Source organism: Scyliorhinus canicula, chromosome 2 (assembly GCF_902713615.1).
Source record: "Scyliorhinus canicula chromosome 2, sScyCan1.1, whole genome shotgun sequence".
Classification (NCBI taxonomy): domain Eukaryota; kingdom Metazoa; phylum Chordata; class Chondrichthyes; order Carcharhiniformes; family Scyliorhinidae; genus Scyliorhinus; species Scyliorhinus canicula.
The window spans coordinates 212,917,720-212,941,994 of NC_052147.1; the positions used below are offsets into that span (position 1 = coordinate 212,917,720).

General features: G+C 46.8%; 1 protein-coding gene across 3 annotated transcripts in view; it reads left to right on the forward strand.

The window, feature by feature from the left end:
- Positions 1-24,275, forward strand: part of LOC119961939 (myosin light chain kinase, smooth muscle-like) — a 552,422-nt gene that overhangs the window by 490,313 nt on the left and 37,834 nt on the right. For all 3 annotated transcript variants that reach the window (XM_038789529.1, XM_038789528.1, XM_038789530.1), the window contains 6 exons: positions 7,091-7,390; positions 7,949-7,981; positions 8,068-8,161; positions 8,266-8,469; positions 19,295-19,512; positions 22,466-22,589. In XM_038789529.1, the coding sequence (XP_038645457.1) occupies positions 7,091-7,390; positions 7,949-7,981; positions 8,068-8,161; positions 8,266-8,469; positions 19,295-19,512; positions 22,466-22,589 (973 nt within the window). The remainder of the gene's footprint in view (positions 1-7,090; positions 7,391-7,948; positions 7,982-8,067; positions 8,162-8,265; positions 8,470-19,294; positions 19,513-22,465; positions 22,590-24,275) is intronic.

A 24,275-nucleotide genomic window follows, 5' to 3' on the forward strand; every position in this document is an offset into this window, starting at 1 on the left:
CAATCAGGGGACACAGTCTATGCCCACAACTTCGGAGATAGACACTCTGGCTCCCAGGAATTGTGCTCGAGAGAATGGGGACAATATTTACATAATGCCTTTTAAAGAGAGAACGGGGATGGTCTCCTGTACAGTTAAGATTTGTGGGAGCGTCCAGCGGAAACATGTGGGTCACCTCATGAAGTGGGAGCCCGCACTGCACGACACCAATCGACGATGCTTCCTCCATGACAAGAAACACACCTCAGCCAGGAGACCCAACCGGCCATGACCCATCACCGGACCAGCAGGAAGAAGATGATTTGGGCACGGATATGGATACAGAAGCATCCGTGCAGACAACTGATGTTGTGTCCGGGGCCAAGGCTCCAGCGATAGCCCTCTGGAGGTCAGGCGGAAAATGGTGGTCGACAAAACGGTACCCACCGCCCGCCCCAGAACAGCCACAGGCAGAAGCTCAGCCTCGGGCAAAACAGCTCAGAAACCCCCACTGATGACAGCAAAGGGGGAACCTTCAGAATTTGGTGGGTGGGGGGGAGGGGGGGGAATGTCATAACCCCCACCAGACCCACGGGGAAACCATTATCGATCTCCCTGTGGAGCTCGTGGAGTACGAGCTTCCCAAATCGGGGGCGGAGGCCAGCCAGCTGGGGCTCATCAGTACAGAACATAAAAGCCAGCCCAAGCAGGGACCGGGGTATTGGTTGTCCCAACGGGGTCAGTGATTGCCGTGGGCAGAGTATTGTAAATAGTTAAAATAAATCTTTGTTGTCTACCGCTGGCTTCCTTGGTCATTAAAGAGTACAAACACACATCAATAAAGGTAGAAACACAAGTTAATAGTCCATAAAAGTAGAGCAAACAAGCAGAGAAGTAAAGAATTTATTATCAAAGCTGTATCGATCTTTGGTGAGACCACAATTGGAATACTGTGAACAGTTCTAGTCCCCATATTGCAAAAGGCTATTGAGGCACTGAAGGGAGTACAAGAAAGTTTGACAAGGATGCTGATAGAACAGTATGTTTAGGGGAAAGAATGAAGGCTGGGTGTCTTTTCTCATGAAAACAGATGGCTGAGGGGAAAACTAATGAAGTGTTTTCTTTAATTATGAAAAGCGTTGATAGAGTAGACACAGATAGTGTGTTTTCATGTGTGGGGCAGTGCAAAACCAGAGACAATCAATAGAAAATTGTCACCATTAAATCAAATAAGGAAACCTCCAGAGATTGGTGAAAATGTGGAACTCGCTATCAGAGTGTGTAATTGAGGTATAAATGCCTTATAAGAGTTAGATAAGTATATGAGGGATAAGGAAATAGTGTTATTGTGATAGGGTTAGATGAACAAGGATGAGATGAGGGTTTTGTGGAACGGTTAAGGACTCGTTGGAGTTTAGAAGGATGAGGGAGATCTTATTGAAACTTACAGGATACTGCGAGGCCTGGATAGAGTGGACGCGGAGAGGACGTTTCCACCGGTTGGAAAAACCAGAACCAGAGGACACCATCTCAGACTAAAGGGACAATCCTTTAAAACAGAGATGAGGAGGAAGTTCTTCAGCAAGAGGGTGGTAAATCTGTGGACCTCTTTGCCGCAGAAAGCTGTGGAGGCAGAGATAGATAGGTTCTTGATTAATAAGGGGATCAGGGGTTATGGGGAAAGGGCAGGAGAATGGGGATGAGAAAATATCAGCCATGATTGAATGGCGAAGCCGATCGGCCTAATTCTTCTCCATTCTTTATGGTCTTATGGTCTTATAAATATTTTGAGTTTATTAGCAACTCCATGGTACAAAAAGAACACAGCCAAATACGAAATAATCAGCAATACGCCGAGAACATCCACAATACACTAAACACAGAAATCAATGAATCAATATGAAAACAAAACCACCAGCTGTCAAGCCAGCATATGGCCACCTCCTCCCCGCACCCTTGCCCCAGCAATAGCCCCGCATCGGTTGCAAGGTGCCCAATCGAGCAGCACGGACCACCGGAAAAGGACACATCGATGTGGGGGTTGTGTGGAGCGTAAAAACCAGTATAGACTGAGTGAGACAAATGACGTGTTCATGATATGTGAATGGTATTATTTAAGGTTCAAGGATAAACAAGTGGAAGACATTGATTAAGTACTTTGAGAACATAAAAAGAGAGACTCCCACAGCTATGTTTGTGCCTAGATGTCCTTGGAGAGGGAGCATGCAGTGCTCACTGGTATGCTTGAGACCTTCCGTGACTGGGCAAAACAGGAACTGGAGTGCATCGTCAGTGTGGTGCATGTAATATGATAATATACACCATGTCTTTGTAAGCACAGTAGCGTTATCCGACCACTAGGGGGAGTAGCTCTGGGAATGCTCAGGAGCTTGTACAAGGCTCCACCCTTGGCTCCGCCCACGACTCCTCCCCCTAGTGCTGCTGTATAAATACCCTTGTCCAGAGTCAGCCTGCAGTTCACTGAGAGTTCATCAACGGGTAACAGGCTGGCTCTATAGTAAGTCGATTAAAGCCTAGATTCATATCGGAAACACGTGTCTGGTGAATTGATGGTTCCATCAGTCAGCTAAGGGAATACTATTTTGATTTGATTCTTTTGAATTTGTTTTTGGTTATTAAGGCATTGTCAATTTAGCTAGTTTATTTGTTTAAGAGCATATAAAGAGAAACTTCTAGGATACTTGGTGGTGATTAGGGAGAGCCAGGTGTTGGAATGTTCTATTCTGTAAAAAGAAAATCTTGCATTCAATAAAAGATTGGCATCTGTTTTTCCTGTTTCACTATCTGGTTATTTAACAGGCCTGTTTTTGTGCTGGAATTTAAAGTAGTTCCATCCAATTAGTTAGACTCATTTTTATAGCTCTGGTGAGGCATTGAGCAGTCAAAGACAAGAGGCTCAAAGATTTCTAAAATATCACCCTCCATCCTCATCCATTTGTTCAGAACAAGCTGGCAGAGCTCACTGTGTCTTCACAAGCAGCTCAACAAGGAAGGCTTATTAGTCGTAAACCGAAGATATATCCTGGGACGGGATATAGTGTGAAGTGATCCGAGGCGTAAGGTGTATTGTGGAGCCAGAACAAGACAAAGTGTCCTAGAACCATGTTACAAGTAAAACAAAATGTGTCCATTGTTTCGGTGGTCACCACAGGTTAGGCTGCATCTACAACCAGAAAACCTCAGCAAAGCAGACCTGGGGCTAGTGTCTAAAATGGGTCATTAAACAAGACATTTGGAGATACCTGGGTGTTCAAGGGCAAGGGACTGGGGTCAGCTTCACAAATTCAATTTGGACAGGTTGATAGAGCAAGTGAAAGGGGACTTCCGAAGGTAGGACGTGCTCCCGTTGTCATTGGCGGGGAGGGTACAGACTGTGAAAATGACAGTCCTCCCGGGATTGCTGTTTGTGTTTCACTCTCTTCCAATTTTCATTCCTAAGGCATTTTTTAGGAATGATGTGGAGATGCCTGCGTTGGACTGGGATGAGCACAGTAAGAAGTCTGACAACACCAGGTTAAAGTCCAACATGTTTGTTTCAAACACATCATGTGTTTGAAACAGACATGTTGGACTTCAACCTGGTGTTGTAAGACTTCTTACTATTATTTAGGAAGATGAATGCGGTGATCTCGGGTTTTATATGGGCCGGGAAAGCCCCATGGGTGAAGAAGGTCCTACTCGAGCAGAGGTGCTGGGATGCGGGGGGAGTTGGTCCTTCCAAACTTTATTAATTATTACTGGGAGGCTAATATATCGATGGTTATGAAGTGGGTAGTGGGGGAGGTGTCAGTGTGGGGGCCAGTGGAGGCAGCATCTTGCAAAGGGACGGGTCTGAAGACTTTGTTAACGGCACCTCTGCCGTTCTCACCGGCTCGGTACTCCACAAGCCCTGAGAGTGTCGGGGCAATGGAGGCAGCACGTGGGACTGGAGGGGGCATCGCTGTGGTCAACGATCTGTGACATTCACCGGTTCGCTCCGGGAGTTGGACGGGGGCTTCAGGAGGTGGCAGCAAGCAGGGATTGAGGGATTTGGAGACCTCTTCATTGAGGAGGGTTTCCCGAGCTTGAAGGAGCTAGAGGATGAGTTTGAGTTGCCAGGGTGGAATGGGTTCCGGCTCTTACAAGTGCAGGATTTTGTCCGGAGGCAGGTTCCGGGCTTTCTTTGCCTCCCACAAAGGGGACTACAGAATAAGGTGATGTCAAAAGCCGGGGAGGGGAGCGTCTTGGAAATAGAAAAGGAACTGATGGAGTGGGAAAGGGTTCCAATATGGGAGATGAAGAAGAAGTGGGAGGGGAGTTGGACGTCGGATTATGGGAGGAGGCACTGAGGAGAGTCAATACATCCTCGCCGTGCGCCAGGCTTAGTCTGATCCCATTCAAGGTGGTCCACAGGGCTCATATGACTGTGGCCCGGATGAATAGTTTTTTTGAGGAAGTGGAGGACAGGTGTGGGCGGTATGGGGGAAGTCCTGCGAACCATGTACATATGTTTTGGGCGTGTCCGAGGTTTAGGGGATTTTGGCAGGGATTTTCAGATGTCATGTCAGAGGTCCTGGAAGGGAGGGTGACTTTGAGTCCGGGGGTGGCAATATTTGTCAGAAGATTCGGGAGCCCAGGGGGGAGAGAAGCCGACGTTTTGGCCTTTGCCTCCCTGGTGGTCTGGAGACAGATTTTGTTGGGATGAAGGGACTTGGAGCCTTCAAAGTCAGGTGTTTGGGTCAATGACGTGGCAGGATTTCTTCAGCTAGAAATAATTCGCCTTAAGGGGTTCACTACAGGGGTACACTCGGAGGTGGCAGCCGTTCATCGACTTCTTCAAGGAAAGTTAACTGTCAGCAGGGGGATGGGGGGGAAGAGGAGGCATCGAAGTGACGAATAAAGTAGAGAATCTAATGTATGGGTAGTTAGAATCTATGCTTGTGGGGGGTTGAGTATGTTAGTGGTGTCTTTGTGTGTGTTGGAACTCTTTGTTTAAAATGTTAAAATTATAAATGCCTCAATAAAATATTATAAAATATAATAAAAAATAAAACATTTGAAAGGGATTAATAGCTGATGTGGACAAGCTCCCCATCAGGTTGAAAGATGGCCTGATTTCTAACCGCTTTGGAGAACAAACCTTTGAGCCCCTGAAGTCAATCCTTTCGCACTTTGGTCTCCAGCTATGAAACATGTGTAACAAGGATAATAATAATTTTTATTGTCAGAAGTAGGCTTACATAACACTGCAATGAAGTTACGGTGAAAAGCTCCTAGTCGCTACATTCCGGTGCCTGTTCGGCTACACAGAGGGAGAATTCAGAATGTCCAAATTACCTACCATTCTTCTTGCATCTAAGTGGTATAAAGTAATAAAGTAAATGTGAAGCTAAATAAATTTCTCTTTCATAGTTGGATCAACCACCCTTCCATTGTAATTAATGAACCTTTGCCGAAAGTAAGAACTTGTTGGTCAACTTAACTTTTTGAAAAAGGTCAAAATCCTTTCAGATTTTGGCTGCAAGAGTATATATCAATTAATTGACTGAACACTTTTTGACAGTCTTTCCCTTCTAAAATTCGAGAGCTCATGACTTTCTCCTCACATGCCTTATAATGAACATCGAAAGTTAACTGAAGTCTCAGTCAAGCAGAAAATACTAGGAATACGCAGCATGTAGAATTAGGTTGATTCGCAGAAGCTTCAATTTTCCTTTATTAGGCGGACTAATAATGCCTGAGCTGTATATTCAGAATTACAGCTTGTTTTATTTTTAGCTGCCTTTAGCACTGACTGGAGGAAAGAGCTTAAAATTTGTGTCTTGCTTCACATCCTCCAAAAAAGAAAACTGCTTGGGATTCAAGCCCTTGAGTCATATTGTTTGACCCGAAGCCATTAAAACCCTTTGAAAGAATTCAATGAGGAAAAAAAGTTAAGCCAATAAAACGAGTTCTATGCAGCTTCCTGGAATGGGACCTTTCTATGCTGCAGAGAAATCTGGGTTCTCAATCCTGCATTAATCCACTGTGGCATATCTTCTAGTGATCACAGAATGGCCTGATAGAAGTGATTTAACTGAGGCACTGCTGTTAAATTTGATCTATTTTGCAACCCAGGCTTCACAGAAGCGCAGTGGGAAGCTTCTGGCATTAAAAGGACGCCCTGCTACAGCTCATGGTTTTGGGAAAGCAGGACATTTCTCTGTGCCCGCATTGAACCGGCTGACAATCAGACTCTGGGAGCGAGGTCTGCCAGCATAGGGACTGACAAAACCGACTGACATAGGGACTGACTGGGGCAGCACAGTAGCACAAAGGAGGGGCAGCATGGTAGCACAAGTGGATATCACTGCGGCTTCACAGCGCCAGGGTCCAGGTTCGATTCCCAGCTGGGTCACTGTCTGTACGGAGTCTGCACCTTCTCCCTGTGTCTGCGTGGGTTCCTCCGGGTGCTCCGGTTTCCTCCCACAGTCCAAAGACGTGCAGGTTAGATGGATTGGCCATGATAAATTGCCCTTAGTGACCAAAAAGGTTAGGAGGTGTTATTGGGTTACTGGGATAGAGTGGAAGTGAGGGCTTAAGTGGGTCGGTGCAGACTCGATGGGCCGAATGGCCCCCTTCTGCACTGTATGTTTTATGTTCTAAAAGTCACAGATTTCTTGGGCCGTTTTCTGAGCAACCTCCAGTAGTTCCTATAGGGATCACCAGTCGGGTTGTTTGCACCCGGTACATGGGGTGGAACATGTGGAATGCACACTCCTATAATTTCTAACTCAAAATTGCAATTTTGAGTCTTTGTACATTATGTGACTCGAATTTACATCTCACAGGTGATTCTGAAAGAGGCAGGAATCCTGGACCCCTTTTCCAAGATGGCAGTGTTGGAGCTCCAGAATGAAAGGGTGGTACAGTCCTCAAACCTCCATTTATGCCACGTCGGGACCCTCAAAATCAGCCTTTCTGTGACTCTTTAATGAATCTAGACAAAGGTTATATGAGCAAAACCATTAACATTGAATGAAGTGGTGGAGTACATTGAAAACTGTTGATGTTTCTTCCATTTTAATTTTGTAACATCTTGCTGTGGACCTTTCCCTTTTCCTCTACACAGACAGACCTGAACCACCTGCTGGAAAACCATGCTCTTCTGACATCCGTAGTTCTACCCTGACTCTGTCATGGTACGGTCCGACGTATGATGGTGGGAGTGTTGTTCAATCTTACAACGTGGAAACTTGGAATTCAGTGGAGGCTCAATGGACAGATCTTACCACCTGCCGCAGCACATCCTGCAATGTGGGTGACTTAACTCCTGACAAAGAGTACAAATTCCGTGTCCGAGCTGTTAATGTCTATGGAACCAGTGAGCCAAGTCAAGAATCTGATTTGGTCAGAGTGGGAGATAAAGAAGGTTAGTTCTACCTAAAGGAAATAAAATAATCTGCACAAAACCTTCTCCTTTAATGGCTACATACCTGGCACATGTGTACAATTTAAATGTTTTAAAGATTTTCCATTATCATCCTTTGTTCCATACTGTGAAATAGTATTGCTTTTTCCTGGACTTTTATATCATGTTGGTCTCCAAATGCTGCAATGTGCCGAGAAAGGTTGTGCACAAAGTTAGAAGGTTTCATCTGCATGAAAGGAAATCTTGTTTGTTATTTCACAAAAATGCAAGCTCTTAATTTAAACCATATGCTCCCACTCATAGTTGTGCTATGACATTGAAGCTGACAGCCAAAAAAAAGCCAAAATACCATTTGATGTTTAAACTGTGGACTAAAATCAAGGAAATTCGTGCAAATTTGATGGCATTCCAGAGGCTTTTAGCACTGGTTTATAAAATGCTTCAACAGAAGTTAAGGATTTATTAGGGGCCAAGTGTTTGGACTTTCAAATACGTTTATTTCCTTTTAAACACGATTCTGTTGCATTTCGCTCTAACTTAGTTTTGTTTAATTTTAAGAACACAAAGATGAAGCTGATCTTTCTGACGATGGTAAGTTTTCGTTTTAATTTCTGCTTACTTTCTAAATAGTGTGTAAAATACTGTGTTATATTTTACAAAAATAAATTACCTTTCAGACGAAAAAGGTGGTGAACCAGATTATCGTGATGTAAAAATCAACACAAATGAGAAAGTTGCGGAATATTACGATATATTGGAAAAAATAGGAACGTGAGTGTCCCTCTTAATATGGCAAAGTAGCCAATTTCATACTGATGATAGATTCCATTGAACAGCCGCAGCTATATATCAAAAGCATTGTGGTCTTTCTGCAGGGGAAAATTTGGACAAGTTTTCAAACTTGTTGAAAAGAAAACTAGAAAAGTTTGGGCAGGAAAGTTTTTCAAAGCCTTTTCAGCAAAGGATAAGGAAAATGTGAGGCAAGAAATCAATATTATGAATTCTCTGCACCATCCAAAGCTTGTTCAATGTGTTGATGCCTTTGAATCCAAATCAGACATAGTAATGGTCCTGGAAATGTGAGTAAAAATGAATTCCTTTACTTGGATGTTGGTTGTTGGATTTGTTTATTGTCACGTGTACCGAGATACAGTGCAAAGTAAATCATTTAGTACATGAAACTAAAACTAAAACAAAAACAAAATACATAATAGGGCATCACAAGGTACACAATGTAAATACATAGACACTGGCATTGGGTGAAGCATACAGGAGTGTCGTATTAATCAGGTCAGTCCATAATAGGGTTGTTTAAGGGTCTGGTAACAGTGGGAAAGAAGCCGTTTTTGAATCTGTTTGTGTGTGTTCTCAGACTTTTGTAAATTGTTCATTCCGAACCTGCTGCTTAAAAAATGATCCAAAAGTGATAGTTTAGGTCCACAAATTAAGGGCAATACAATGCACAGTCTCCCAGCAAAATCGAGTAACTGCTTTAAAATCGGGTTAGTTAAATATCTGGTTTGGAACGATAAAGCAAAGCTAAATGCTGTCTAGAAGCAGATAAGGTTACACGATGGCGGAGTACCTGTTCTTTTTTATATTGGGGTAATGCAGATTGTTTGCAGCATTGAAAATAGGAGCAGGAGGAGGCCATTTGACCCTTCAAGTCTGCTCTACCATTCATTTTGATCATGGCTGATCATCTAACTCAATAGCCTGTTCCTGCCTCACCATCACACCCTCCCCCCCCCCCCCCCCGCCACCACTACCCCCTGTATCATTTGATCTGTTTTGCCGCAAGAGTTATGTCCAACTGCTTCTAGAAAACATAAATAATGTTTTGACTTCAACTAGCTCCTGTGGTAGCAAATTCCATAGGCTCACACTTTTCTGGGTGAAGAAGTGTCTCCTCAACTCAGTCCTTAATGATCTTCCCCATTTCCTCAGATTGCGAATCATGGTTCTGAACACCCTCACCATCAGGTACATCTTTCCTGCATCTAAGCTGTTGAGTCCTGTTTGAATTCTATGGGTTTCTATGAGATCCCCCTCATTCTTCTGAACTCCAGCAATCCTAACCGATTCAGTCTCTTCCTAAATGTCAGCCTTCCATTCCAGGAATCAGCGTGACTCCCCCGGCGTGCAGGTGATGGGTGTGAGTGGGCACTCAGCAGACCGGCAGGAGTCAGACGATGGCATAGATTGAGGAGCACCGGCGCTCAGTTCTTTGCGGGTTATCATCACCCCCCCTGTCCTCACCAGTGATCCACTGATGGTGCAGCACCCTGGAGTGATGTAACACATACTCTGGGAGGATGGGAGATGTGGAAGGTGGGTGGATAAAGCAGCAATGATGGACCAGGTCATGTCCTAAGTGAATTGGGCGAGTATGAGGGCTTGCCGAACCCTTGCCGCTCCCGCCTGTCTTGTAGCCTACAGCTGGTCCTCCGATTCCACCCTGTCCTTGTCCTCCAGCCTCTGTTGGTCCGGCGCCATGTCATCATCCTCATCCTCCTCCTACTCGGAGGTGGCCACATGTTCCTCATCACCATCTTCCAGCGCGTTGCCCCCACTGCTGTGCGAGGTTGTAAAGGGAAATGTCCTGCAGCATCGGAGCATTCAGGCATCAAAACCAAATCTTGAGGAGTCTGATGCACCGCTCAATTACGGCATGGGTGGCCATTTGGACCTTGGTGTATTGGGTCTCTGCCTTGCTCTCCAGCCCCCGTACTGGCATCATTAGCCAGATCCTCAGCGGATATCCCTTATTCCCCAGGAGCCAGCGCCCATCCTAGGGTGGCGCTCGAAGAGGCCGGGGTTCACAGACTTCCCCAGGATGTAGTTGTCATGGACACTCCCAAGGAAGCGTGCACACACGTGCATGATCCACACGAGCTATATGTTGAGCGAGTGGAACCCTTTTCTGTCAATGTAGGGCACTCCTAGATGGCCCGGTGAGTGCAGGGCAACATGCGTGGCATTTATTACCCCCTGGACCTGGGGCATCCCGAGGAAGACAGAGAAACCTGCTGCCCGGGCATCCTGCTAGGCCTGGTACATGTCATAGATGATGCAGTTTTCTGCCCGGGAATACAGGGCATCCGTGACCTGTCGGATGCAACTGTGAGCTGTGGCCTATAAGATGCGACACAGGTCGCTGATCCAGCCCTGGAATGATCCTAAGGCATAAAAGTTCAGGGTTATGGTGACCTTAACGGCCACCAGGAGTGGGTGTCCTCCTTCTCCTGGTGACCTTAACGGCCACCGGGAGTGGGTGTCCTCCTTCTCCATGTGATGCCAAGTCCGCAAAGACATTGCACGGGTGCCGCACAGTCTCCGCGCTATCCGCACTATCCATCATACCTTCAAATGACTGTACAGCGATGCCTGTACACTGTGGGCTGTTACGTGAATCTCCCTCTGGGTGCCTCCCTAGCCTGATGGGTGGCCAGGTCCTCAGGGTCTGGGGAGGGGTCCGGCACAAGGGCTCCTTCGAGCATCTGCAGACATTGCTGCTGTCGCCTTCTCCGGCGTCTAGTCGCCCGGGCTACCCTGCCATAGCATTCAATATCTATAAGGGAGAGGGTGTTAGACTAACAAAAAGGTGGGTTGTTCCCACCTCGGTATCCTCCAATTCCCCATTGATCCCATCCCTGGGTGTCTGAATGCTGGTTTCTGCGTGTGTGGTGTTGCCTCCCGCACAGTTCAGGCACAGTGTCCAGGCATCACGGTTTGATTGGGATGCTAGGCAAAGACTCCCAAATGCTACATGGCCTGCCCACACACGGGAATCCACTTGGATTGTGTGAAGTGCTCACTTAACCACGATTGACAATTCCCTATTTGTAATAGCCTTCAGCCACACAGTCAGAGGTTCAGCAGTCGTTGGGGTTATGGGGCAGACGGGCAGGGATAGTGTTTGTCCTCGGAACGGTACACACAATCCAGGGGAGGCATGGTGGTGCTGCAAGCGGTTACCCCCCCCCCCCCCCCCCCCCCCCAGCGCCTCCCTCCCACCATCCTATGATGGCCCACCCCTGCGGAGTAAAAAAGACTTAAGTGGTGATAATTTTTTTAAAAATAAATTTAGAGTACCCAATAAATTTTTTCCAATTGAGGGGCAATTTAGCGTGGCCAATCCACCTAGCCTGCACATCTTTGGGTTGTGGGGGCGAAACCCACGCAAACACGGGGAGAATGTGCAAACTCCACATGGACAATGACCCAGAGCCGGGATCGAACCTGGGACCTCGGCGCCGTGAGGCAGCAGGGCTAACCCACTGCGCCACCATGCTGCCCTAAGTGGTGATAATTGATCTCTCGCCGCACTACGGTGAGATCCCGATTTCGACTACAGGAGCGGGCCGGTTGCATCACAAACTATTTGGCGCCTGGCGCGGTTCTCGCTTTCTGCCTCTCCCGCCAATCACCAGCCTCAGTTTGTTTGAGCGAGAGTGCAACAAGGCCGGAGAATCGCGTCCTGAGAGTTATTGGCCAGAATTCTCCCATGGCCTTGCTGGTGGGTTCAATGGCAGGCAGAAGGGAAGAATTTGGTGGGAGTGAAAAAATCTGTTTCACTCCAGTGTGAATTTCCAGTGTGAATCTTCTGCTGGTGCTCGCCATCGCGGATCATGAAACCTGCTGGAGGCTGGTGTTAAACTGATTTTTATTCAGCTAATGGGATGCCGATGAGAGCCACCAAGAATCGTCCATCCCCGCCCAATTCCCTTCAACACCAGTGGGAAAACACACAGGTGTAAAACACATCTGGAACAACATGCTATGCAAACGCCGGGACTCACCTGAACAATGCTTGAGGCTGCCTTCGGAGTTCAGAATGGAGGCCGTCAGCAACCCGGCACCCTGGAACACAGTGGGTGGGGGGATCATCTGCAGTAGACCTTCCAGATTCGGTAACTTGGAGAAGGTCCATCTTCCAGCCTCAGAATGTTCCTGCAAATCCATCTTCTTTCTCAGGAAGTCCAACTTCATTTTTTTAGAGTGCTCTGGAGATTTATTTTTGTTTCCAAGAATTCCATCTTCTTTCTCCAATACCAGATCTATGATGTTGGACACTTTCAATCTAGCACCTGGATAGGATGGCAGACTATGCGCGACCAGGTCCGCCCAACATGGAATACGGCAAAAAACACCCGGTTGCATAATTAATAGGTTTGGGGCAAGAAGATATAATGGGCAGGATTCTCTGATCCTGAGACTAAGTGTTGACACCGTCGGAAACGCCGTCGAGACGGCCCCAGGATCAGCAATTCTGGCCCCTACAGCCGTCCCACCGGCGCAATTTCCGCGCATGCGCGGTGTCTCCTTTCTCTGCGATGGTCCTGATCCAACATGGCGCAGGAGTACAGGCGCCGGCGCGGAGGAAAGGAGGCCGGGAGACAGAGAGCCGGCCCGGCAATCGGTGGGTCCCAATTACGGGCCAGGCCACATCAGAGGCCCCCCCCCCCTGGGGTCAAAACCCCCACCCTACAGGCCACCTCTGGACCCTTCAACGCCAAGGTCCCGCCGGCTCAGAGCATGTTAGAACTCAGATTTTTTTTACGGCCACTCGGCCCATCTGGGCCAGAGAATTGCGGGGGGGGGGGGGGGGGGGGGGTCCGTGTAGAGCGCGGGGTCGGAGAATCCCGCCAAACGTGTTTACCAGCTGGCCCCTGCCACAGGACTTAGTCCCAGGTGGGAAATTTCTGTTGACACAAAATTTCCCAGCAACGGTGAGTCCAAAGCAAGCCTCGAAAAATGAGTTGAAAGCAAAACAGCTTTCATGAAATGTCAGGTCAGCAGAGTAAAAAGTAATACTTTTCATCATTGGGAGTTAAGCTCAAAATTAACTTCGACTCAGGATTGTCATAAAACATTCATCCTTAAGGTTCATGAGCAAAATATGTTTGGCTACTCCCCGTCTAGTGTGGAACGGAATAAATCTATTATATGAGGCCAACCCAATTTTGGAACTAACTTGGCAGCTGTGCTGCGAGGTGAAGTCACATAGTTTCAAAGTGGAATGATCCTCTCGGGATGGTATTTACGTACGCTGCCAGGGTAATGGAAGATTGATTCTGCATTGTATCTGAGCGGAGCCATATCTAATATAGGAATGCTTGACATAGAACTAGCTGCGATTGCCAAACAATTTGTTCCATTCCCCAGTGTAAGCAGCTAACAATCTACAGCCATTCACCTTCAACAGAACCTTCCACACACATGAACTCATGAACTCTCCCAGATGCATGGAAATACTAACACCTCCAAGTCATGCCCCATCCTGACTTGGAGATATAGTGCTGTTCCCTCACTGCCACTGGCTCAAAATCATGGAACACCCTCCCTAACAGCACTTTGGGTTTATCTGCATCACACAGACGGCAGAGATTTAAGAATGAGACTCACCACCACCTTCTCATGGGCAATTAGGGATGGACAATAGCTGATTCACACCCAGTGAAAGAATAAGAAATACTCACTACATATAAGGTATGTATGAAACTTCAAATGCTGGGCTGCGGTTAAATTACCATTCCTTAAATGAAAAATCCTGTAGAATGTACAAAGCAACATTTACTTACAGTGTGTAAACGTGATAAATAATCTAACCTAATACCTTTGATTCTAGTTTTTTTCACCTGTGCCGGCCCAATGTCTGTGTCAAATTCAGCTTGAGGCTTCATTAAACTGCTGATAATGAACTGCTATGGTTTTATACTATTGCATAATTGAGAGAGAAAGAAGAACTAAAATGACAGCTCTCCATAAGACAAGAAAGACAAATTGTTGTTTTTTCAGAAACAGAAGAGATATTTCTTATAGGGAAAGTACTTCCACACTGCCAGAAGGATGTGGAGGCTTTGGAGAGGGTGCAGAGGAGGTTTACCAGGATGTCACCTGGTCTGAGGGTGTTAGCTATGCGGAGAGGCTGAATAGACTCGGACTGTTTTCGTTTGATTTAACGGAAGTTGAGGGGTGACCTGATAGAGGTCTACAAGATTATGAGGGGCATGGGTAGAATGTGTGGGCAGGCACTCTTTCCCAGGGTGGAGGGGTCAGTCACCAGGGGGCATAGGTTTATGGTCTATGGGGCAAAGGTTTAGAGGAGATGTGTGAGGCAGGTTTTTTACACAGAAGGTGGTGAGTGCCTGCAACTCGTCAAATACATGGATAGGATGGGTATAGAGAGAAACGGCAGAAGAAAGTGCTGAGGGTTTTGGCCAAGGGTGGTATCATGACCAGTACAGGCTTAGAGGGCCAAAGGGCCTGTTCCTGGGCTGCATTGTTCTTTGTACTTCCTTTAGACTTTGCATCCCTTTATATGATACAACCAGACCTCCATCTTGAATAAAAGTAAATTACTGCGGATGCTGGAATCTGAAATGAAAGGAAAATGCTGGAAAATCTCAAAAGGTCTGGCAGCATCTGTAGAGAGAGAGGAAAGAGCTAACATTTGAGTCTAATGACTCTTTGGCAAAGCTGAACTAACATCAGAGGCTAAATTGTGACAGATGGAGATGTGAGGGAGGGGAAGGGGGAAGCAAAGGGGAGAAGAGGTAAGGAAAGGTGGATAAGATTGGAGGGTGTTAAATATATAAAGAAAGACAAGAAAGAAAGAAATGGTAAGAGATCGTTGAAATGAAATGGGATAAAAACAAATGGGTCTAGGTGAGGTAGAGCTAATCATCTGAAGTTGTTGAATTCGATGTTGAGACCGGAAGGCTGTAGCGTGCCTAACCGGAAGATGAGATATTGTTCCTCCAGTTTGCATTGAGCTTCACTGGAACATTGCAGCAGGCCAAGGACAGACATGTGGGCATGGGAGCAGGGTCTTGTGTTAAAATGGCAAGCAATGTGAAGGTCAGGGTCCTGAATGCGCACAGACCGAAGATGCTCAGCAAAGCGATCACCCAGTCTGCGTTAGGTCTTTCCGATATAGAGGAGACCGCATTGGGAGCAGCCAATGCAATAGACCAGATTGGAAGAGGTGCAAGTGAAATGCTGCTTAACCTGGAATGAGTGTTTTGGGCCTGGGATGTTAAGCATGTAAGAGGTAAAGGGGCAGGTGTTACACCTTCTGCGATTGAAAATGAAATGAAAATGAAAATCGCTTATTGTCACGAGTAGGCTTCAATTAAGTTACTGTGAAAAGCCCCTAGTCGCCACATTCCGGCGACTGTCCAGGGAGGCTGGTACGGGAATCGAACCGTGCTGCTGGCCTGCTTGGTCTGCTTTCAAAGCCAACGATTTAGCTGAGTGAGCTAAACCAGCCCCTGAGTGAGCTAAACCAGCCCCTTGAGTGAGCTAAACCAGCCCCTTGAGTGAGCTAAACCAGCCCCTGCATGGGAGGTCCCATGTGTCATGGGAGAGGTACTGGGTATGATGGAGGAGTGGACTAGATTATCTCAGAGGGAACGGTCTCTGCGGAATGCTGACAGAGGGAGTGAAGGGAAGATGTGTTTGGTGGTGGCATCACGCTGAAGTTGGCGAAAATGCGGAGGATTGCATACGGAGGCTGGTGGGATGAAATGTGTGGACGAGGGGGACTCTATCCTTGTTCTGGGAGGGAGTGGGGGTGAAGGTAGTGGTGCGGTAGATAGACCGCACACTGTTGAGGGCCTTGTCAACAACTGTAGGTGGGAACGCACGATTGAGGAAGAAGGAACACATTGTCGAAGCACCATTTTGGAAAGCGCCATCATTGGAACAAATGAGATGGAGGCAAAGGAGTTGAGAGAAAGGGATGGAGTCCTTACAGGGTGCAGGGTGCAAAGAGCTGTAGTCCAGATAGCTGTGGGAGTCAGTGGGCTTGTAGTGGATATTAGTAGATAAAGTGGACAAAGAGTCATTGGACTCGAAACGTTAGCTCTTTTCTCTCCCTACAGATGCTGCCAGACCTGCTGAGATTTTCCTCCACCTTGAAACTCTAGTGATGGATTTTATTCTGAGCATCCAAATTATGAACAATTACTTAACTGATAAATTTCAGTTTGAATACGAAAAACCTTCTCTTGAACATTACCATATTCCTCTGTACTGGCTCTTTGCAAATAGCACTGCCAGGGTGCCAGACTGGCAGTGCCAAGGTGCCTGAATGCCACCAGCAGTGTCAGGTGCCATTCTGTTCAGAGGCCATCCACTTGACGGCCTCCGATCACCGAGGAGAACCCCCCCCCCCCCCAAACTGCTGTTCCGCCTGGTTCCCGTTTGTGGGGACTAGTGCTGAACAGCATCAGGCTGGGGTCCCCTCGGCGAGGCCGATAGATGCCGGGCGGCCGTTCGATCTGATGTCAGTACAGCTAAGTGGGTTTCTAAACTCACCTAAATATTCGAGACTGGGTCCCACCCATTGTGGACTTAACCATCAAGAATCCTGGGGGAGGCCTCTCCCGGAATCCAGCGGCCGCATCCCGCTCTGATTTTCGCGGGACGCAGCCGATAAATCACGCCCAAAAATGAGAACAATACTCACTCTGTAGTGTGATGCCAGTGAAACTGGACTTGGAGCAACATTCATGCAGCAATCCTTTGGTTTGCATCCAGAGTGTTAACATAAACTGAACAATGCTACACACAGATTGAGAAATAGCTGGATATTGTCTTTTCCTGAGAGAAAATGATAGTGGAGTCTAACCACAAGCCACTTCAAAGCATCTTTCCCAAACTACTTCTATCTGCTCTGATGTACCAGTGTAGCCACCTGAGATGGCCACTAACGAACACAAAATGGAAGACTGCAAAGAATGCAGGGAAAACGGACATGTTAAAGAGCAAACAGCTTGCAGAGCAATTATGTATTGGGACAACTGCAGAAACCGGTTTCTGACTGCTGCAGAGACCAGGCAGCGCTGTGAAAGAGAAGTCGTTAGCATACTAGTGAGGTGATACCGGGCAAGTCCCAGATACAATGGACACAAATTAAGTATCAATCGATACATTCTATAGGAGACAAGACCCAGTGGCGCCAGAGAAGCCCAGGACAATAAGTCCTAAGAACCGCCCCAGCAACCAAGGAACGGCCCTATGATTGGGGGGTTCAAAACATATCGATTGGGAAGAGGCCCAATCGATCCCAAGCAGGTAAGGGAGTCTGCCCAAAGGGGCGCGGACCCCCTGGGACCTATAAAAGAAAGGTCCCACACATGGTTCAGTCTCCGGCTCCAGCCTCCAGACCCCTGTCTTCTACACCAGCCGTTGAGCAGCAGCCACCAAAACGTAAGTGCCTAAACGACGACCGCTACCTGAAACCGGCATTACTGACACCCTTGCCAACTGATAGCGATTCAAAGCCTGCAGACCAGAACAGAACAAAGGCCTTGTTCCCTGACCTCGCAGTTCCTTCTTAGCTAAGTATTAGTTGTTTAGTGGTAGAAGTAAGTTTAATCTTTAGCGTGTGCATGAGTGTTATTATAATTGTGTTATAATAAACTCTAATTGTTTTGGACTTACTAATTGGTGTACAGCTTTATTGCTTTGAACTTCACCTTGAAACCTGTGGCGGTGTCTTTACGGCACCTGGCGACTCCAGAGCTTAGAACGAGAAACAGAGCCAAGCGAGTGATAAGCACACTCACCCAGAACAACCAACATCTGCAAAGGATGTTACTTTGTTTGCAGGTTTTTCATTTGGAAGTGAGGTACAAGCAGGGGAAGCAGATTTACATCATTGACATGCTATCAAAAGCTGCATTCCCTTTGAAGGAAGTTGATGATGCAAGTGCAGAGTGTGAAATTTTCCAGATTTGACAAGAAGCAACAGCATGACAGGCTCTGGAAATCATCAACACAGCAGAGACATTGAATCTGACAGACTAGCGTCTATGCAACAAGATGCAACTCTGAAAATGCCACAGGAAGTGATGATGAAAGGATGGCTGGAAACCGCCAAGGATACACATGTTGCTTTAAGAGAGTATTGGGCATACAGAGGTGAAGTCATTGCCCAAGATAGTACCTTGTACAAAGGAACTGGAGTCATTACCCCGAAAGAAATTATAAGAGTGATTCTGAACATATCCATGCAAGCCACCAAGAAAATGAGTCATCTGAGGAAGGCTCTAAGGGCCAAACATAAACAATGAGTATCAGGGGCATATCAGTCAGGGCAGCTCTTGGAATGGGCATCAAGCTAAAGAGCTGCTCATGACTGATGACATCCCAAAAAACACGAGAAAGAAAAGTTTTCTGTTCATGTATGATGACTTTCTTTATAGACCATGGATGTGGGTAACTTGTAACTGCAGATCTTAGTGCACATAAATCTGGGTTTTTTTCTTTTCATGTAATGAGGATCATGCAAGGGGGATATTTGGAAAATGCATGTGTGCACAGTTGCCTTTTATGTACTGCGACTTGCCAAAGTCATGTGACCTTTGAACACACATTTGGTAAAACAAAGGATTGAGCCATTTTATCCACATTAGGGAAAACAGGGGTAAGGACTAGTCTTAGTAATTCCAGCAATGAAAGGAATGATGGGAAGAGTTGGGGCCGGCCCTCACCTGTTTCTAGGAAGCACTTGAGAACAAAGAGGCAGCTCCTCCAGCCCAGCACAAGCCATCCTTACCACCACCTCCCATGAAGTCCCAATACAGGACTCTTTTTTTGCACGTTAAATCACGCCACACCAAGGTTGCTCTGTGGAGATATCCTGTACACAGATAAGTGCTAACTGTAACCAAAACAATCCAGCAGGAACAAGACAGATGTTCAGGTCAGATGTTCGTTTTACACCCCACCAGCTTATTTGCTCCATTGAAGTCAAGGGACCCAAATCCCCCATAAAAATGTTTGACAAACACATCCTCCCAATCAATAGATGCACATTCAATGTGTTAACCTGCTATGCTTCTCCCCATTGTTTCTTTAATTATTTAGACAATATATATTTTTGGCTCACAGAGTTTCAGGAGGAGAGCTGTTTGAGAGAATAATTGATGAGGATTTCGAATTGACCGAGAGGGAATGCATCAAATACATGCTACAAATTAATGAAGGCGTGCAATTCATCCACAAGCAGGAAATTGTACATCTGGACCTAAAGCCAGAAAACATCATGTGTGTCAACAAAACAGGAGCAAGGATAAAACTTATTGATTTTGGTCTTGCCCGAAGATTAGGTAATTATTCCAGCTTTGATAACTTTGACATATTCCATATTGCCAAGTGATCTGTGTGTGAGTGATCCCACCGAACAATGCAGGCCTGGGAGATAGGGGCAGCACGGTAGCATGGTGGTTAGCATAAATGCCTCACAGCTCCAGGGTCCCAGGTTCGGTTCCCGGCTGGGTCACTGTCTGTGCGGAGTCTGCACGTCCTCCCCGTGTGTGCGTGGGTTTCCTCCGGGTGCTCCGGTTTCCTCCCACAGTCCAAAGATGTGCGTGTTAGGTGGCCTGCTTGGTGGGCTCCATCCCAATCCCCCACCTTGGGCTCCTCCCCAGTCCCCTACCACGGGCTCCCTTCCGCTCCCCGACCCCGGACTCCCTCCCGCTCCCCTATCCCAGCCTGCCTCCCACTCCCCGACACCAAGCTTCCTCCTACTCCCCTACCACAAACTCCCTCCCACTCCCTTACCCCGGGTTCCCTCCCACTCCCCTACCCCGGGCTCCATCCCACTCCCCTTCCCCGGGTGCCCTCCCATTCCCCAACCTGGATCCCTCCCACTCCTTACACCGGGCTCACTCATACTCCCCTACCCCAGACACCCTCCCATCCCCTACCCCGGCGCCCTCCCTCTCCCCTACCATAATATTGGTGGAAATGATTTGTGTGTTTGGATATTCACAAACATCTTCTCCCAAAGCTACGGTGACAATTGCAAGAGAAGCCCTGGAGGAACTCCTTGCACTTAAGTGAATTAAAATGAGAAATCAGCACTTCCTCGGGCAATTTGAGCCATGCAACTAAAGAAAAAGGGAGGTGAGATGTCAATGTTAGAAATTCGGGTGCCTTTAAGACTAAACCAGGATGAGCTTCACAGTGAATTGAGAGTAGGTGATGCTGATTGAAGCTCATATTGAAGTGCTGGGGTTTTCCCCAGTGCAAGAGGCTTCTGGATAAGGAAAAGATTCAGAATGGAGAGCAGAAACCAATGATTGTGCTGAGCTATTGTATTACAATAAAACTGTTGTTTATAATTAGAGTTCTTCTGCTGCCTAATGTGATAAATGGATATGCACCTATAAAACAGGAGATACCCAAACAATAGCTGGTAGGGAGCTGCAGCATTTTTGTGGGGCCAGAAGGTCCATTCCTGCGCCTCATGGCTTCACATAAATTCCCCAAAACATGTTCCACATTGCCTTCTCTTTAAAGACTACTGCTTAGGCTACTCACTGCCTGGTACAAATGAACATGCTTGTAGAGTGCACACTCTGCCGATTTGAATTTGAAATTTGCAATTGAGGTCCTATGACCAAGTGATATCCCAGTTTGTATCTGAATGCAGCATCTAGCTTATTCCTGACAAAAGCAGCTGCAGCTCAATTGGTCCCTGACCAGGAGGGGAGCAGGTCGCTTTATAGCTCAAATGCACAATGTGCGGGTGGTTGACCCTCATTGTTCCAGCCATTTGGCCCAGGCTCAGGCCTTGGGGCCTATTGGAGGAGGGGGCTGTGTAAATATGAATATTGCCAGTTGACAGTCAGAGTGGACATGCACCAGCTGGCAATGGGTGGGAGTGGCCCTTTTAAAGACAGCCTGTTAAGCTGCTTAATGTTGGCACCAATGGACAGTATCCATTGAAGTTCTCAGAATAGATCCTCAAACAGGCATCAAAGCCACAGTAACATATTCCAAGGCTGACTCTTAAACTGAGGTGCCACCTACAGTGTAACTCATGCTCCCAAATGGATAGGCGTCAGGAGTATTGTGGTTGCAGCACCAATGGACGCAGCCTTCCATCTAATCTCTCAGGTGGATGTAAATGATCCGATAGCACTATTCAGAAGAAGGACAGGAGAGTTATCCCTGGTACCCTTTCGAATATGTATCCCTTCACTCAAGAAGATATCTGTTCATTATCATGTTGCTCTTTGTGGGAGCTTGGTGCACCACATTCCCTTCATTGCAACAGTAACTTCACTTCAGAAGTACGGCATTGAATCAAAGTGCTTTCCATTATCCTGAGATAATGGCACCCGGAGGAAACCCACGCACACACCTGTTTTTGAGGGGGGTGGAATTTCTGTGTGTTCAATGAACAACCAACTTGAATAATGGATAAGACGGGAACTTGGGGATTCAAAGGGCAGCCAAGGTTCTCCCCACATTATTCACTGCTGGTTGTTCATTTTGCATGCAAGAAGCATGTAGACAGCAGTTGAATGTCACCCTCGGTGTAATTTGTTTGTCGTTTGTAATAGTTTTTTCTTACACATTTCCTTGCCCTCACTTATGAATTGATGCAACTGCTTCATGAATGCATCATCTTGTCATCTGTGCACCAAAGTGAGGTGTCACATCTATCATAGTTCATTGTGTTTTATTTTCATAAAATTTGCAGTGCAGGAGGAAGCCATTCGGCCCATCGAGTCTGCACCGGTGCTTGAAAAGAGCACCCTACCCAAGCCCACACCTCCACCCTATCCCCATAACCCAGTAACCCCACCCAACACTAAGGGCAATTTTGGACACCAAGGGCAATTTAACATGTCCAATCCGCCTAACCTGCACATCTTTGGACTGTGGGAGGAAACCGGAGCACCCGGAGGAAACCCACGCACACACTGGGAGAACGTGCCTTTTCCACACAGACAGTGCCCCAAGCCGGGAATCAAACCTGGGACCCTGGAGCTGTGAAGCAATTGTGTTAACCACTATGCTACCGTGCTGCCCTACCTTATCTCCTTTATCTCCTACCTTTACTCACACTTCTTCTCCAATAAATGGAGCAGTTCATTGGCAAAGCTTATCCAAGATAGACAGTTAACTGCAATGTTTTGCAAAGGCTAGGAATGAACGAGTGACCCTATGCAATGGGTACTGTGTGGCCAGAACTCAACAAGAACCTTACATGTTTCAGCACAGAAAGGAGCTTTGGTGCATAACATGATCCTTTTGCTATTTCTGCAGAAAGTACAAGCTCTCTAAAGGTTCTATTTGGAACACCTGAATTTGTGGCTCCTGAAGTTATCAACTATGAACCAATTGGATATCCAACAGATATGTGGAGCATCGGTGTCATCTGCTACATCCTGTAAGTTTAGTCAATTGCAACCCTGATGTGAACCTAACTATATCATGAGCAAATGCAAAATAGACACAGACAAAAAGGTAGGGCGGGATTCTCTCATCCCGCGCAGTGTTACTAAGCTGTCGTAAACGCCATTGTGTTTTACGACGGTTTGAATGGGCCGCTGCCAGGACTAATTCTGGCCCCTACAGGGGGCCAGCATGGCGCTGGAGCGGTTCGTGCTGCTCCAGCTGCCGATTCCGGCATGAACTGTGCGGCGTGGGATCCGCACATGTGCAGTGGCGCCGACGCCAATGTGCGCATGCGCGGTGGCCTCCTTCAACGCGCTAGCCCCGACGCAACATGGCGCAGGGCTACACGGCCGGCGCGTAGGAAAGGAGGCCCCCAGCCAGAGAGGCCGCCAATGGCACCGCTTCTCCACTCTGCGGAGAATCGCGTGCCGGCGTTGGGGCGGCGTGGCCCGGTTGTGGGGATTCTCCGGCCCTGCCCAGAGCTGGGAGAATCCCGCCCGTTAGATTTTTATTGGAGCAGATCTCCATTTTTACCCTGACTGTTTCACAAATAATTTGAGTTGCAAATAGCTGTTTCTTTTTTTAACTGCAGGAATTAGTGGGGATGATTCTCATCTTCACGACTTGGGCAGTAACCTGGCCATGTGGATCCCATGCCCATTGCAGAACCCGCATGATTTTTATCATATTAAAACTGATAGGATGAAACTCTGTTGTGTTTGACAACAGACAGACGATAGAAGTAGAATTCTCCCCAGTGTCTTTGATTTTAGATCAGATTAGATTAGTGGCTTCATTTAAATTGATGCAAATAGGAGTGGTTTCCTTAATCTTAAAAATATAACAGAGGATCTATTTTTAATGTCTGGTAACAATTTGACATGCACATTTGTTTGGAAACCTAAAAACTTTTTGACTCTTTATACACACAAACTTATTTTCTAGTTAACTGAGCTCTATCTCGCTCCACACTGTAATAATGTGTTCTATCGTTATATTAGTTGTAACATTGTTATTGAAATATTCTTTAATTGATCTTGGCCTGCGAATGGCACTTGCTGCACAGTATTTACTGTCATCCCTCATTGCACTGCAGGCAATAAGAGTTAACTATGTGGTGTTGGACTGGACTCACATGCAGGACCAAACAGTTAGGGGCGGCAAGCTCCCTTTCTTGACATCACTGAACCAGTAGCTTTTGCAATCCACCAGCTCTCATTGTCTCGTTATCTTGTACCAGCCACAATTATAAAATTTATTGAATTCAAATTGCCATGGCTGGGTTTGAACTCAGATCCCCGAGGTTTGTGAATATCATCTTTTAAAATATATTTGGAGTACCCAATTCTTTTTTTCCAATTAAGGGGCAATTTTAGCATGGCCAATCCACCTAACCTGCACATCTTTGGGTTGTGGAGGTGAGACCCACACAGACACAGGGAGAATGTGCAAACTCCACATGGATAGTGGCCTGGGGCTGGGATTGAACCCGGTTCCTCGGCGCTGTGAGGCAGCTGTGCTCACCACTGCCTCACCGTGCTGCCCCTGTGAATATAATATTGTTAATCTAATCTGACAATGCAAGAATTAATGGGTTTAAATGTATTTTGGATCTGTTCATCTGCCAACTTGCTACATGATTGGAAAGAAGACTCATTTTGAATTCCCTACTTTAACA